Source organism: Cydia pomonella, chromosome 20 (genome assembly GCF_033807575.1).
Source record: "Cydia pomonella isolate Wapato2018A chromosome 20, ilCydPomo1, whole genome shotgun sequence".
NCBI lineage: Eukaryota > Metazoa > Arthropoda > Insecta > Lepidoptera > Tortricidae > Cydia > Cydia pomonella.
The window spans coordinates 14,085,333-14,101,993 of record NC_084722.1 but is presented as its reverse complement, the minus strand read 5'-3'; the positions used below and the strand labels follow the sequence as shown (position 1 = coordinate 14,101,993).

The window sequence follows — 16,661 nt, the reverse complement described above, 5'->3', positions numbered from 1 at the left end:
ACAGAGTACCGCAGGGACCGCACAAGGAAGGGTTATTATTATTATTATTATTATTTAAACTTTATTGCACAAGTACAAGTATGACGTACAATAGGCGGACTTAATGCCTTGAGGCATTCTCTACCAGTCAACCACTGGGCCAAACAGAAATTTGCTAAGGTGGGTGCAGTGTGAAAAAAAATATTCCAAAATTAAATACTAAGTCTAATACTACTAAGCCAGTATACAAACTAATAGGTAATATATATAATACTTTTATAAACTACACAAATTATCATTATAAATACATATATAAATTAATTACATAATATACTATACAATATACATAAATATACTTCTGCATGTGTGCGGGGCAGGGGGGGGGAGAAGAGGGGGGGGGGGTCCCACTAGACAGTATCTAGCAGGTGCTTGTAGAGAATTCGTTTGAAATTCAGCTTGTTTGGGGCTTGTCTAATCGTTAGAGGAAGCGCATTCCAAAGACGGATAGCTTGAACAGCAAAAGAAGACTAGGAAACCAGTATGGTGAGGGAGAACAGAGAGTTTAAGAGAACGGGCAGAGCGCAGCTCGCAGCCTGGGCGGGGGGTCATAAAGTTGAAGTTACATTTGAGATATTCTGGAGTAGAGGGCTCGAATAGGATAGAGAAAAGTGAGGAGAGTATTCGAAAGGAACGGCGCTGACGTATGGGAAGCCACTTGAGCTGGCGACGGTAGCTGGATACATGATCAAACTTTCGAATTCCAAAAATGAAGCGTATTCCATTGTTTACGAGTCGATCGAGTTTATTGAGAGAATTTTGACACAAGTTCGTTGTACAAAAATCAGCATAATCAATGAGCGGGAGGATAAGTGCTTGAACGAGCAATTTCTTTGTGCATACCGGAAGAAAATTTTTGAAACGGTAGAGTGTGCGTAAGGTACAAGTGACCTTCCGGCTCACTTCCGAAAGTTGCCCGTCCCATGAGAGATGCCTGTCAATGACTAAACCGAGGTCCTTCACTTGACTCGAAATAGGTATGACCGAGCCGTCAAAAATGATCGGTGCAACAGAAAGTGCATCCAACTTTAAGAGTTGCCATCGACTACCCAGAATGATGGCCTGGCACTTAGAAGGGTTGACAGAGATGCCAAAAGAACTAGACCAATCACTTATGTGATCCAGATCATCATTGATAGCCTCAATTGCGGAATTGACATCCGCTACCTCGGCTTGGGCGTATAATTGCAGATCGTCTGCATACAGGTGATGGTCGCATTTGAGTCCGTGTGTGATGAAATTAATAAACACCGAAAATAACAATGGAGAGAGAATACCACCTTGCGGTACTCCAGTGTTCAGATCACACCAATCAGACTGACACCTATCTCTACGGACAGCTTGGGAGCGACCGGACAGGTACGATTCAAACCACGCCATTGACTCTGATGAGAACCTGAGATGGGAAAGAGCAGCCAATAGAAGGTCATGGTCAACAACGTTAAAGGCATTCGAGAAGTCAATGAGAACAAGCGCTGTAACTTTCGAGGATTCCATGCCCTGTCTAATGTCCTCAGTGACTTTCAAAAGCGCGGTGGTCGTACTATGCCCCGCCCGAAACCCAGATTGACATGGAGACAACAGACGGTTGGAAAAGATAAATTTTGAAATTTGGTTATGTGCTGCAGCCTCTAGTATCTTGGACATGAATGGAAGAATAGATATAGGCCTGAAGTGACTTAGAGAGCTGGGGTTAGAAATTTTGGGTAGCGGGATAACATAGGCTTTACGCCAAGAAGATGGAAATTGTCCAGTATGAAAAGAGAAATTGATAATATGGGTTATTACAGGAAGAATACTTTCCAGAACGAAGAGAATCATAACGCGACCTATATCATCATGGCCTACCGCTTTGGACTTAATAGAGCTAATGATTTTACGTATATCCTCGGGTGTGATAGGGGCAAAATGAAATGGTGTAATGTTAGGAGATGGAAGGGAAGCAATAAACGAAATAGTTTTAAATTTGATAACAGAGTTTAATGTTGTGGTATTCGAGAAATGGGCATTAAGACTATCTATGGAGAAAGTGGATGGATCGAAACTGTTCGTGGACTTTCCAACACCCAAAGACTTTAAAAACTTCCAAGTGTTCGTAAGAGATGCTGTCAAGATGTTGTCATGAATATATCGGCGTTTTGCAACCCTCACCATCTGGTTACAACGGTTTCGTGCAACCCTGAAGAGACGCCAGTTTTCGTCGCACCGATCACGCTTATATTTACGGAAGGCTCGATCCCTTCTCGTCATCGCCATTCGTACTCCGCTGGTAATCCATGGAGCTGGGGGCCGCCTCAAACGGACGTCGCGCGCCGGCGCATGAGCATCGAACAACTCTAGAAGGACTTTATTGCATGAGAGTGCTTTATCTTCTACAGTTTGTGCATCAAAAGTCGGCGCCCAGTTAGCAGAAGCGGCATCCAGCTTTAACTTCTCGATATCCAGACGAGCATAGGGTTATGGGTCCGCTACTGTGAAATGCCACTGATGCTTTTATAATGATTGAAAAGCTGGACTGGAACGTATTTAGTGACAGTCTATATTGACAGTTTTGCAACCATAGACATAGCAGGTTGAATATATAAGTTCGTTATGTTTTATCACTCTTTTATATATGGAGGTATATCGTTGTCGGGAGTGCCTCGTACACTATTATGTTACGTAGGGTCTATTTATGCCAAAAAATTTATATATTATTATAAAGTATAATTCGAACCATAAATAGTGTCTTAGCCATCATAGAAAGATTTGAGAATCTCGTTCTGGCAACAAAGATCCCGAGTTCTATTTAGAGGCCACGTTTTTCGCATATTAATATTACGTTCGTTACTGCGTCACCCTCGTCCGGCATCGGTTACGTAACGGGCATCAAACGACTGCGACCACGTCACAATGTATATTGCTCTCCTAAAAGCGGAATCAGCTGCGAAATGACTCCTAAAACCAGCCATGTATGACTAGAATTCGTTGATATCGCGTTTTTTGATTCTGGAATTTGACGCACAATCTCGCCACCAATTTAGACAATAGCGGGATTGTGTTTAGCAAGCAAGTTACTGCTGCGGTCTGATAAGACCTTAACAACTTTGAAACAAGGATCAAATTAGCATAATTTATGAAGTATAAAGTTGTCAATGCAAAATTCCATCTCCTGAATTGTTATTCTTATTCCAAAGCGAAGTTTAAGATGAACCAGTGTAGGTAAGATTGCTTTCCGATTATGCTTACGTAGGATCACGAGATTACAAACTTTACGTGAGCGATCTACATGCCATTTTAGTTTTTATTTTTTACAAATTAAAGTTTACATCACTTTGCAATAGCAGTTCAGTTTATTAGTTTCCCCCAGTTTGCATAAAACCGGTTTATTAGTTTTTTTTCACGCATTCTAAGTTCATTGACACGAGAATTGTATAGTTGTCTCGAGGTCCTTCATGCTAAACGGACGTGCAGTATTCATTGTCAAGTCTTTTGTATTTCTACGATCTTGAAACTCACAAATTAGTATAAAAAATGGAACAGCATTCATCTTCAACAATCAGAATTAATTCAAAATAGGTAGGTACTTACACGCCCGCCTGATCTCTCAGTGGAAAAGTGAGAAAGATACGACCCTGGTCATCACTTTAGCTTTTGAATTAAATGCCAATTTAATTACTTATTATCATGGGACTTAGGATTCAATTCCTGTCTTTGTTCATATACTATATAAATAGATTTGGCTAACCTAAAATTGAAACTTTAATGCCTAAACTACTTGAACTATCACTATTTAAGCGCTTCAACTGTCGAAGAACGAAAAGACAAGAACCTGAAGAGACAATGGTGAGGTAAAACTCGATGCGTTCCATCATACCTGTTTAAATACATTAATCGTTTTTAGCGACTTTGGGGGTCATTAGAATTCAAATCGGTTTAAATTGGTGAAAGAAAAATGTAATAGATCTAATCCAGATTTTGCAGTTGGCTCAGTATACTTAGGAGGCATCGCAATGTTCGGCTCGGACTCGGACGATGCTGCCATTGCTACTCGACATTAACGTTTAAAGACCCGTATGACGTTAGAAGTATGACACGTCATCTGTTCCAAACCAGTTGGACCACACCAGCTGCAAACAGGTAGGCCTGTTTGTAAAAATGGGAAGGCGACAGTCAATTTGATCGCATTGTCGAAATCCACCATCGTTATCGTTAAGAGAGTCATCCAGGTTTAGTTTTTACCGACCTTTCCCATTGGCTTGCATTAAAAGTATAACAATTTTCTATGGTATGACAGCTGCTATGGGTGCGATTTGTATGTGATTCACCGCACATTTTTTTTATCTTACAACCCCCGATGGGTCGATATGGTTAAGTAGGCCTGCCAGGCATCTTGTCTATACAGGCGCCTATTTTTAGAATGGCGGAAGATTATGCAGAACGGACACAAAACAACGACGTAATGTTGTCCGCGATCGTTAGTATATGGATATGAGAAAGAAGATAAAATGTCTTAAAAGAAACACCAATTGCCTAAACTATGCCTGACGACAGACCACTGACGTGCACCTGCCTACGCTGGCATTGAACAAAATGAGACATTAGTTTGAGCAGTTTACGTAATTAGACAAGACGTGTCACTCGCCGACACGGACATTGCGACCTTGCTGAAGGAATTTCAGCGAAAATACCCATTTCAGTATGTTACTATGACAACCATTGTGTAAAATAGTGGATATTAGAAGCAAGTGGATAAATCAATAATCCTACCCGGATTCTTTCTCATTTTGAGGAACGTGGATAGAAGCCAGTAGAAGCAACCAAAGGATACTTTAAGCAAGATCGTCCTGGGATGACAACAATCTTGAGCCCCGACTTTGCTAAAATAATATCTGGTACTAAAGCAACAAATGTACAGAGGAGGTAATAAAAGCTTTCTTATGGGCTAGAGCCAAGTTGAAGAAAAAGTTCGCTGCCAAGTTTTTCTTGGGGGAGTATATTTGGGGCTATTCATGAAAGAAGTGTATAAGTATCAAAGATTTTAGCACGCTTGTAACTCCAGAGTCAATTCGATAGATAACATCTTGTTTTCGGGCTGTTCCTTTTATATTTTATCATTAACTTTGAAAAATATTTTCGTCTATTTTTGTTTTATAAGCGCTGGTTGCCTAGCGGTAAGAGCGTGCGGCTTTCAATCCCGAGGAGGAACTTATGTACGAAATATCATTGATATTTGCCAGTCGCTTTTGGTGAAGGAAAACATCGTGAGGAAACCGGACTAATCCCAATCAGACATACTCGTAGCTCGTTACCCTCTGGGTTGGAAAGTCAGCCAATTCTGGGAATTAGTTGTAAAGCGGACCCCAGGCTCCCATGAGCCGTGGCAAAAATGCCTGGACAACGCGAGGAAGAAGAAGGGAGTTGGAAAATATTATTCGCACGTATTGCGTTTGCTTTTTGCGTTATAATGACAAGATGCTGTATTAATGCAGTTTCTTACACCGCGCCGCGTGTTCTACGCATGGTTTATCCTGTCGGATACATCGGCGTGATAAACGCAACCATAATTTACTCTACGTCTAACAATCTCTTACTTGGGTAAGTTTAAACTTAGCATTCGAATTCGCCTAATATCCCTTAATTTTAATGTTATTTGTGTAGATTTTCAGTCGGAATAAGACAAACTCTTGATCCAGGATCCAGACAGAAAAAAAAGCAAAAAATACGTTACTGATACAGAAATAAAAAAATCCGCCATGGATCTCGAGGCACGCATGATTGAGATTGCCTTAAGTTATAATTCTAGAAATATTAACTCTTTCATAATCTTCTCTTAATCGTGGAACACTATTTCGTAAGAAAGGTAGATATAGGACCTACCTCTTATTCCGATTATCGAAATTATTAATAATATCGTTTCGGCAATAAGGTCGTGTATACATATTTCTGGCACTTTGTCCGTATCGATATTTAATACTTATAATGACTTTCGTCCAATTAATAAAAACATAGAAAGTCATTATCGTTAAAAACAACCAAAAACATTTCGTTTAGAGGAAAACACCCAAATTACTATCCACTTTGTTATGAAAGGCACGTCAATAACAACAAAGTTATTTTTAGGCAAACTATCCATCAAGATCAAGATAATATAAAAGCGATAACGTTGCCCCACATGAATGTAGACCATAACATTAACATAGATTATAGAATAATTAAAATCACTCAAGTGCTGAATATTCCCTGCAGCGGTATCATGGTCGTGTTTTTGTCACTTGTCATATCATGCGTCACTTTCGCACTACTACTTACTTAGATAGACACTTAGTTTTACTTACTTTTTTTTAATTTTATTTGCATAGGTAAGTTATATTATTAGTGATAAATGCCAGCTCGTGTAAGTTTAAAGATCACAAGAATCTCGCAAAAAAATCCAATTCAAAGGAAACTTTGAACTACCAAAATCCGGATTTTTCTTGTTTTAAATTATCACGCCTCGTTCGTGCCAGCAACTTGGCACACAGAGAATTTGACAGTCACGAACCTAAATGCGCTAATTTTGTTTTGTTACTACGGTCTACTTAGATGACATGTGCAGTTTTATTGAATGCCACCATTCACACAATAATCGCGTGCGGTGGGAAATTGTCTCTCGCGAGATCTCGAAACTGCGAATCCTCGATATTACGAGTGAATTTTCCAGTTTTATTCTATTCACCTTTAGCAGGAAATCTTGATTTATTTAGTCTTTGTTAAGATCTTGATTAATTTTCGAGATCTCGAACGAGATTGTGAGATTCACGCGTATAAATTACCCTACTTTGTTTGAGTAGCAATTATTTTCATCATTTCATTTTACGCCACGTGAGGAAATCACGCTGAGCTGCTCAAGTTCTCAACAATATTTTATGGCATTTTTTGACATGAGTTACAGTAGTAATATTCCTAGTGCAATGTTGACAATACAGGATGTGGCGTTCAGGACTTCAGGACGGACCAAACGAAAGCGAAGGATTAGGTCAGGCAACGAATGCTCAAAAAAAGAGTATACAGGGAAATGCTTAGAACACAATTTTTGACTTCGTAGCTGAGTTTGACTTCGGAATGGTGTCAATGTGATACCATCAATGAATTCAGCACCCCCCATTTATACGAAAACGATACCAAACACAGCCTAGCAGCTTCACTAATGTAGATACCAGAGACATGTCAGTCGCTTCGCTTGACAGACAGATGAAGTGTGCGAAAGGGATTCGAAGCCATGACGTATATGAACAAGCCATAAGTGCAAAAGAGGCAGACTACATATGAGAAAACGTAACCAATTTTGAGTTCGAAGGCGGCCGAGGCGGCCAAAATCATATTGCCGTATTTTTTAACGTGAAAAATATAAGCGAATCAAAAAGAAAAATATGTATTAAGTAATTTAATGACGATGGTGTCATGTTGTGTGCCGGGTTGTAGTGTTTCAGGGCCAAAAAACCCAGGAAAATACTCATTTCACAGGTAATTATGATATTCCTAGCGAAATTTTCGTAACGATATTTTATCAAATTAACAGCATAAAAAGTGTAAAAAACCAATTATAACAGTTCATTATAAGTTTTTCTTCAATTGTGTGTTAATATTTCATCATATTAGTCAATAATTTAGAATATTTTGTGTAAAAACCTAAACTGTTACTTTACGCTAGGGCTTGACAAAATGTTCATATGACTGTATCGATAACTTGTCGGTATATTAGTAGGTATGGAATTAGTTGTTCACTAGACATCATTAAGATATTACCTTTATAACCGACTTAAAATAATAACAATTGTTATAATACCTTTTTTGAACGTGTACATGTTTAGCGATAAATTTAAACTTCACTTTCCAACACAGTACTTACATTTTAACCACTTTTCCACGGCTTTGCCGCCAACACAAGGAAACACAAGACAGCGTGTACTTGTACACAGCGTATACACATCCAACCCAAGTTGTCAGCAGGAAATGGCACGAAATTCAAATTTTCTTTGGTAAGTCAACTCTTTGCAAACACATTTTCAAACAACTTCAACTTTATCATTTTGAACCTTTTCAAACACATTTGAAAAAGTAGTCGATAAAGTAGTTAAACATCGATACATTATTAATATGTTGTAACATGACATCACTATTTTTGTTCGCACATAGACAATTTACGCACACACTTGCATTTCATTTTTGGTCACACTTTCCAAGTTTGACAGTCGTTCTATACTATCCTATTTCTATGGTAGATACCGAGATAAAAATTGAGAGCCCCAAATAAACTTTCAAAAGAATATCTCGAAAACTATTCGAGGTATCGAAAAACGTGACTGAATCAAACTTGTAGTAAAATTTAATCAGCTTTCGTTTTATCTAAGTAATCATATGTCGCTAAGACGCATAGTTTCCGAGATATAATCGAAAAAACTAAAAATGGGAGCTTCAAACCCCCCCTCTCCCCCCGATTCAAGGGCTACGGCCGGTGACTTTTAATATGTTTACCTCCTAACTAGTCCAAACAAAGTTACTGACAAGGAAAGGTTACTATCCGGTTCCAATTTGATTTATATTTATGTATGTCATAGAGTAGTCTAAAATAACGGACACGTTTTTTTTGTTACCTGCCCAAACTCATCTTCTAACTCCTATAGAAAGTGATGCTCGAGCAACTTACTAGTTAATGGCTGGTTTCAGTATATGTTTGAGAGCAGGTAAAAATAATGAGCACGTGTTTTGTTATATCTGATTAAACTCAAGTTTTTCTAAGAATAAAAAAAAATTGGTTACTGATGAAATTAAAGTGACGTCACAAAGTTTGTGACTACCCCCTCCCGCTTGTCACAACATGTCACATTTTCTCCCTCCCCCAAAACGTACGATGTAATTAATGTATGACCCCGTAATACACAAAACAATAGATGTAGATGTAGTTGTGTAACTCAGCCTCCTTGCGGATCATCCGTGGTCCAAAAGGAGCCGGTCACAAGCCCGGGTAAATGAGGAGTGCACAGGTCGTGTTGTCATCTCGGGGGAAACCCCGTCATGGCAACACGCCCCAAAACCCCCAGGGTCAAGGTGGGAGGACGTGCCGAGGGCCCTCACAGCCGGCTGTGGGCAGCGGGGGGTTGGTGCCGATTGGGCTCGCAAGCGGAGGAGGGGAGGGGGGACAGGGCCTGTGTTGTGTCTGGCGGAAGGGGAGGGGTGGAGGCTGGGGAACCCCGGGGTGTCGTGGAGAGATGCCAAAACAATAAAGGCTGGTATCTCTCATTAAGTATAACAATACTTGTATATCGGGAGACCACGCTCTTCCATTAGGAAATAGGGTAAAAACCAACCAACTGTACTTAATTCATATAAAATAACTATGGAAACGGATAGTAAACGGGTGACACCCGTAGAACACCAACGCTGTAACGAGTTCAAAAATGTTGAGATGTATTTTAAATTTATTTTGCGCGATATAATCCAAATCGGAATCAGAATTTATTTTTTTAACATTCTTACGTATGTATACAGGTGGTAATTTAATATATTTCGATCACTATATTTCAATAGTTTCCATATAAGTAGGTAGTTTTATTTCATTCGTCACTCTCGCGGTAAGACAATATTAACTGTAATAAAAACCATAAATCAGTACTAAGATATACTTTCATGGGTATCGTCTTGGCTCGTCTCAATCTTTTTTGTCAAGTTCTTAAATTCGTCCCGTTCTGCTTTCGTCAGCCATTCTTCATTCGCCAATTTCGTGGGTCGTCCATATCATATTTGGGTAATCCTTGTTGTTTGTCTATTTCTTCTTCCGGCACATTTAGTCGACATCTTATTTGGGCATGTTCGATGTTAGTCTATGTTGTTTTTAGAAGTTCGTTCGAAATCATTAGGGCTGTTTCCGAGATTGCCGAAATATATTTTTTCTCAAACATGTTTCGAAATGTATGTAAGTATCAGGAAATTAATACATGAAGTTTCTTGTTTATGGCTCCCTATATTTTTTGCCCTAGGCTAGGAAAAGACAAACAACAAATATGACCAAAGATGACAAAGACTACTAGTGAAAGTGACGAATGCAGAATCTGATGAATTAAGAACTTTTCAAAAACCGAATAGGACCAACAACGAGTTTACGAATAACGAGTGAGTCTGAAAACAACATAGTTTAACATCGAACATGCCCAAAGAAGATGTTGACGAATACCGAAATGAGCCGGAATAAGACATAGATGATCCACGAAAATGACGAATGAAAAATGGGTGACGAAAGCAGAACGGGACGAATTTAAGAACTTGACAAAATACGATTGAGACAAGCCATGACGATACCCTTTCATGTCACAAGTAATAGTGATAATCGTTTTACGGCTATCAAAGGCATTGTTAACACCAAGACAAGACAGTGGACTGATTTCCCATTCATGAATCACGACAATCACTTCAGATTATATAACTGTTGTCAGCCGATTTGACATTAATTTACCCGTGACAATGAGTAGCGACGTTATAACTGTACTTGTGCTGTTCAACATGGGTTTTCTGTTACAATTGGAAGGTTTGTAGTGTGTAAAATAAGTACCTATTGTTTCATTCAACGGCATTATCTTCAACTAAATTATGTTTTTTTATTGAAGTAAAAGCTAGTGTTGTTAGGAACTCGAGTCTTTTAAATTTAAATTGTAAAACCGGTCAAGAGCATGTCGGGCCATGCTCAGAGTAGGGTTTCGTAGTTACTCTTCCGTCACAATAAGCTAAACTGGAGCTTAAAGTATAGTAGATTGTTAACCAAGGGATGAACTGTGAATGTACGTCTTTTTACTATGAAGGGGAAACTTTTTACAATAATTCAAAAACAGCTAAACTGATCATATCCGCTATAGTTTTCATTTAATGTCTTTCTTAAGCTCTACTTCCACGATTTTTTTTTCATATTTTTTGGAAATATGGTTCAAAGGTCTCGATGAGGACTCAAGTTTCGACTTAATGACTAAAGTCTGAAAAACTGAGTCGAGTCTTAGAGGATTCAAAGGACATGAGTCTTAAGCAACACTAGTAAAAGCCACTCTTGTATTTAATATAATCAGATGAATATAGAACATAAACAATTAATTACAACGCGTTTTTATAAACTTTATACTAACACTACATCCACAAATAAATGGGGGACTTTTCTTAACTTTTTTTCTATATGGTTCGAGGATCTTTTCAAGCATCTAAAGTTGTAATTTCCGGAAAATCGAGCCTTTCACCTTTTTGATCTTCACGTACGATGAAATTACTAGTTTTACTGTTAACATGAAACATTCGATTCGATTGACCCTGATTTCTCCTTCCATTGATAAGAAATGGCTACTGCTAAATGCTGGTCGGACTACGTTAGTAATTTGGTCAAGTAGGTAAACGATTTTGTCGTGTCGTTCCATTTTTACAAGCTTTTATTTAACAATAACATACGCTATTAGTATGTATATAGGTTAGTTTTTTTAATGTGGGTAAAATCTTGGAAGCTAAATTTGACCCACTTCCCGATTACCGATTGAGCTGATATTTTGCACATATGTAAATCGGATGACAATGCAATATTATAATGACATGGACGTGATCTGATGATGGAGACAAGAGGTGGCCACGGGAATTCTTGTGATAATAAAACGCAAACTAATTGTCTTTAGGGTTTTTAAATGGTCTCGATGAGATTGGCTGCCTGTGGGAAAAAGTTCAGTCAGCGATAAAATCTTGTACCAAAAATGATTTTTTTTTTTGACAAAAACTTATATATTATATTATCTCTGACGATTAAAGCCCCCTACCACTCTTCAATCGTAAAACGCCCTAAGCGTACTTATTGCAGTCACTGGTCATTTTTCGGATCAATTATTTGTATTTCTTGTCTTCCGATCCTCGGCATACTCACATACAGGGAGGTGCCTTCGTAAATACGATACGTACGATACGTAATACGTATATACGATACGAAGTAAAACAGCAGAGGCTTTTATATTAGGGTACCTACAGTAAGTACAGTCAGCGCGGATCACAGTAGCGGAACAGACACTCTCTAATAGCCTACCAAAAAGATATATGTCTCTACAGGAAGGTACACAAATTAGATCGTGGAGTCGAACGTTAAATTAGACTGTAGAGATATCTCTCCATTTGGAAAAGAATTTCAATTCTTTTGGTGCGTTATTTCATCCGCTACTATTGATACTGACTGTACCTAACCTTTTTTTTGGGAGACCGAAACATTTTTACTTTTAATTAAGTAAGACAACATTTTATTCCTTGCGATAAGTTGCTAATGTTAAACTTTTACTTTTTACTAAACTCAAGTAAATATTGTAATTGAATTAGTATTAATATTTCTAATTGCTATCAGTGTATTCGTCTCTTCTCTTCATCGTAAGTACCTAACTACTAAATCATTGAGTGTTTTGCTGTCCATTTGAGAATAATAACAAATGTGTATAACTACCCTCAAATAGTACTATTTTGGCGTTTTTAAAAGGAATTTACATATGTCGCAAATTTAAAAATATATGCCATTTATAAAACTACTTAGTCAACGCCAGAAAGTCTGTTTCGCATTAAAGTTGTTATTCTTCTGTGAAAAAGGAAGTTTATTGTTGAATGTTTTAACTGCATCAACGTCAAAACCTTCATTGTATCTTCATTCATAACGTTACAGCTAGGGCCTGCCATCTAAAGCCCTACTTTAAGTTCAGAAATTCATCTGAATAAATAAGGCAGATTATTTAAAAAGTTATATCCATCGACTAAACGACTTGGGAAGCCGGTAAAAATGTTCAGACACATTGACAATGGCTTAACATAACAATAGGCGGCCACGTGGACCCGTCCGCTAAAACATCAGTCATTCAATCGACTTCGCGAAACCCTGCACACGTCATAACTTATACAAGTTACCGTTAACTTGGTCATTCAACGTCTTACGTAAACCTGGTCCCCATGTCAGGACTGAGGACGCATGCGCTTTTCTACCGATCAAAAATCCATTCATTCCCTTAACATCACTGCCTAGCAATCCTGGTAATACCCAATCCTAACGATCGATCGGCAATAAACGCCACAAAAATCTAACTGCATATGCCATTGAACTTGCAAAAAATGCATTAAATTTTCTGCATTGCAGACTTAGTAACTAAAACCGGTGTAGCTTACGTAACTTACCATGTCGTTGTTTTCAACGAGCCAGTTGACCGAGCAAATCTGGTAGACGAGGTACGCTCGCACCAGCTCGCTCGTCTTCTTGCTTTTGAAGGCATCTTTAGGGCTGCTGAAGGAAAGGTCGAGTTCGTCGCGCGCCGGCGGCGGCGCCGAGGCGAGGGCACGAGCGCCCCGGGGCGCGTTTGCGGCTAATCGTCTGAGCAGAGCCATGGTGGAGCCCCGCGCACTTCACTGAACACACGCGCGTACTCCGCGGCCGACACCTGACAACTGACACTGACGTGCGCTCGATACGCGTCGACTGCCGGCGCGCGCAGCCCGTTCCAATTATAAATCTCACGGAGGTGTGTCAACGGCGAGCTTCGCCATTGGCCGTCTGGCCTGTATCGCGAAAAAATTAAACTATAATTTAAAACACCATGGAGTTCGCAACTTCCTATGCGGTCTAATAAACCAGGAAATTAAACGGGCGCATGAACTCTAACCTCAAAAAATTATTACGTAACGTGTCCATAACCTCAATCTTTTGGGAATTACATAAACGGGTTCAAGAACCGGTTACCCCAGACGGGATGCACTCGATGTCTGGAATTGTTGGTGCGAAATAAATCTAATTACCCATGTGGTCTAGACCGATCGATCTTTCACATCGGCTTTAGCTATTTTCTACAATTAGATTAGGTTCATGATAAGCTCTAGGATTTCTCAAACCTGCTCTACTACACATTACAGAGAACTATTTCTATGTAGTAACCCAATAGGTACCTGAAATCATGAAAAAATACGTATTTTTCAAATCAAATAATGTACTTACATGAGGTATAGAAGGCCCAGCCCGTATCAAGATGCCCGTATTGGATGTATATGTGTATTGCATTGTATTTCTAATTATTAAATACTGCGGAATGGAGTATCGAGACAAACCATTGTGGTTTAACGATACTTTTTGATCAAATATTCTGTAATTGTGTTTTATCTGTAATAAATAATAAATAATAAGGCCCAGCATTCAAAAATAATAGTTTCATTCATGCCGGAATGCAGTTTACACCGGAAACCGGACGTCCGATACGTTCCTATCTATCCCATTTCATAAAATCTACGGTTTTAATAGATAGTTACGTTCTTTTTCCAAATTAGCCTCGTGTTAAAATGAAGACACTCCTACAAAGCCCACTATGGCACACGGCCATCTTAATTTCCAACAAAGTGAACCTAAACATTTTAGATTTAGATTAAATTAGAGATTCAGAGGATTTCGACAGGTTTCCTCACGATACTCTCGATCGTTTTCTGATCGGTAAAATATGAAATGATTTTCGTAGGTACCTACGAAAATCATTTCGTAACAAAATCATCGAAAATCAGCACGTAACAACCGCCTACAAGTTATTTGCTTTGCCCGAAGGTTGATAGAGAATGCCTTGTAGCAATAAATAAAGTATGTACCAAGATACTCATTGATACAAGCCGAGATTCGAACCCGAGACTTTTTCAATTTAAATAAAAGTCACAGGCCTTATTACCGGTACGAAATGAGGTATACCACGTACCGTTGTATTTACAAATGACTGAGAGGTAGGTAAGTAATAGTGAACTTATACCAAACCAAGGAAAATATTACAATTTTCCTTTATGCGTGATGAGAACACATTACGATGAGCGGCTAGTGAATAATAAATAGGACATTCTTACACAAATTGACTAAGTCCCACAGTAAGCTCAATAAGGCTTGTGTTGAGGGTACTTAGACAACGATATATATAATATACCCCCCACCCCCAAGAGAAGGGGCTAAAATTTTCCCGATAAGGTTTTGAGCACCGTGTACCGAAGCCAAGAAAGCAGGTAGCGCCACGCTGGAAATTTTGCGGATGCCCAGGCCGCCCAACCTAACGGGCAGGCTAGCCTGGGTCCAAGTTCTTTCCCCAAAAGATATGTTGAAGACGGTGGTGAGAGTTTCTAAAATTAAATTGTCCAAATTTGAAATCAAAGTGGGGTGTTTCCAAAAGTGTGATAAATATTTATAAATACTTAAATACATAGAAAACACCCATGACTCAGGAACAAATATCCATGCTCATCACACGAATACATGCCCTTACCAGGATTTGAACCCGGGACCATCGGCTTCATAGGCAGGGTCACTACCCACTAGGCCAGACCAGTCGTCACTTGCTTGAATAGTGATGCCATGAACCATCGATTATAATAATTACTCAGACGCAATTTAACTTTCTCCGTGGGTTGTTTAAAACTAATTCGTCTCCAATTTTCTCTCAATTGCTTAAACGTTGACTGGAAGAGATCCCTTAAAGGGATAAGTTCGCCTTTGTACTAATGATGAGTGTTTTATATCCTGTTTTGTTATCATTTTAGTACAATAAAGAGTTTTACTACTACTACTAATAATCACTAAGTAAAGCCTATCGACACCAAAATCTAAATTGATAAGATTTAGTTAGTGGAAACCGTTTTTACCCGAAATGGAAATTTCATAGAAAGAAATTGGCCAAGAGCATGTCGGGCCATGCTCAGTGTAAGGTTTTGTAGTTACCATTTTGTCAGAACAGGCCAAACATAACGGAATAATCGGAATACCTTCGCAGCGCTTTGAACGTATTTTTAATAAGAAGAGAAGATTTTTTCAATAACTGAAAAACGGCGCTGGACCGATCATGTACGCTATAGTTTTCATTGAAAGTTTTTATCAAGCTTTTGTTCCACGATTCATTTCATATTTTTTGGACCCATGGTTCAAAAGTTCTAACTTGGGGGGACCCATATTGTTTTCTTTCGGAACAATTATTTCCGAAAATATTATTTACCAAAATATGGTTTATGAAAACCCTTATTCGTTTAGAAAGACCTATCCAACGATACCGCACAATATTGGATCAAGTCAAATAAAATAAATAAAAAGAAAACATTTTGTATGGGAGGTATCCAAATTTTTGATGTGTGAGAGAATGGTCATGACCCTCGCTCCGGGTCGTTCTTTATGCAAAGGTTGTCCATCGCGGTTCAACTTGGCAATGCGGCGAGCGTGTTGGGCTCCTTTGCATCTGGAAGGACGCGGGGCGAATTTTGGCAATAGTTTTTGTGTTTGTTAGTTTTAAATTTAGGTTAAGATTTTTGTAAGTAGATTTTAAGATTTTCATTTAGTATCTTTGTTTATATTTTTTTTTTTGTAGATTTTATTTTACCGTTCTCTCATCACTAACGATCATGGAGTAAAGCGGAGGACGGACGGACAGACGGACATGGAGAAACTATAAGGGTTTGTAGGTACGAAACCCTAAAAAGTACTGTTATTTCGTTAGGAACGCAAAGCTATTTTTCCCTCTTAAAAGATTTTTGCGTTTCTTTTAGATGAGATCATACACGTAGTCATTATATGAACATGATTGAAACACATTGGTATTGTGGTGTGGAAGTTATTGAATACC

General features: G+C 38.7%; 1 protein-coding gene across 1 annotated transcript in view; it reads right to left on the bottom strand.

Moving 5' to 3' along the window:
- Positions 1-13,520, bottom strand: part of LOC133529172 (proline dehydrogenase 1, mitochondrial) — a 61,945-nt gene extending 48,425 nt beyond the window's left edge. Inside the window, exon 1 of the mRNA XM_061866825.1 lies at positions 13,216-13,520. Within this exon, the coding sequence (XP_061722809.1) occupies positions 13,216-13,422 (207 nt within the window). The 5' untranslated portion in view covers positions 13,423-13,520. The remainder of the gene's footprint in view (positions 1-13,215) is intronic.
- Positions 13,521-16,661: the final 3,141 nt, after the last annotated feature.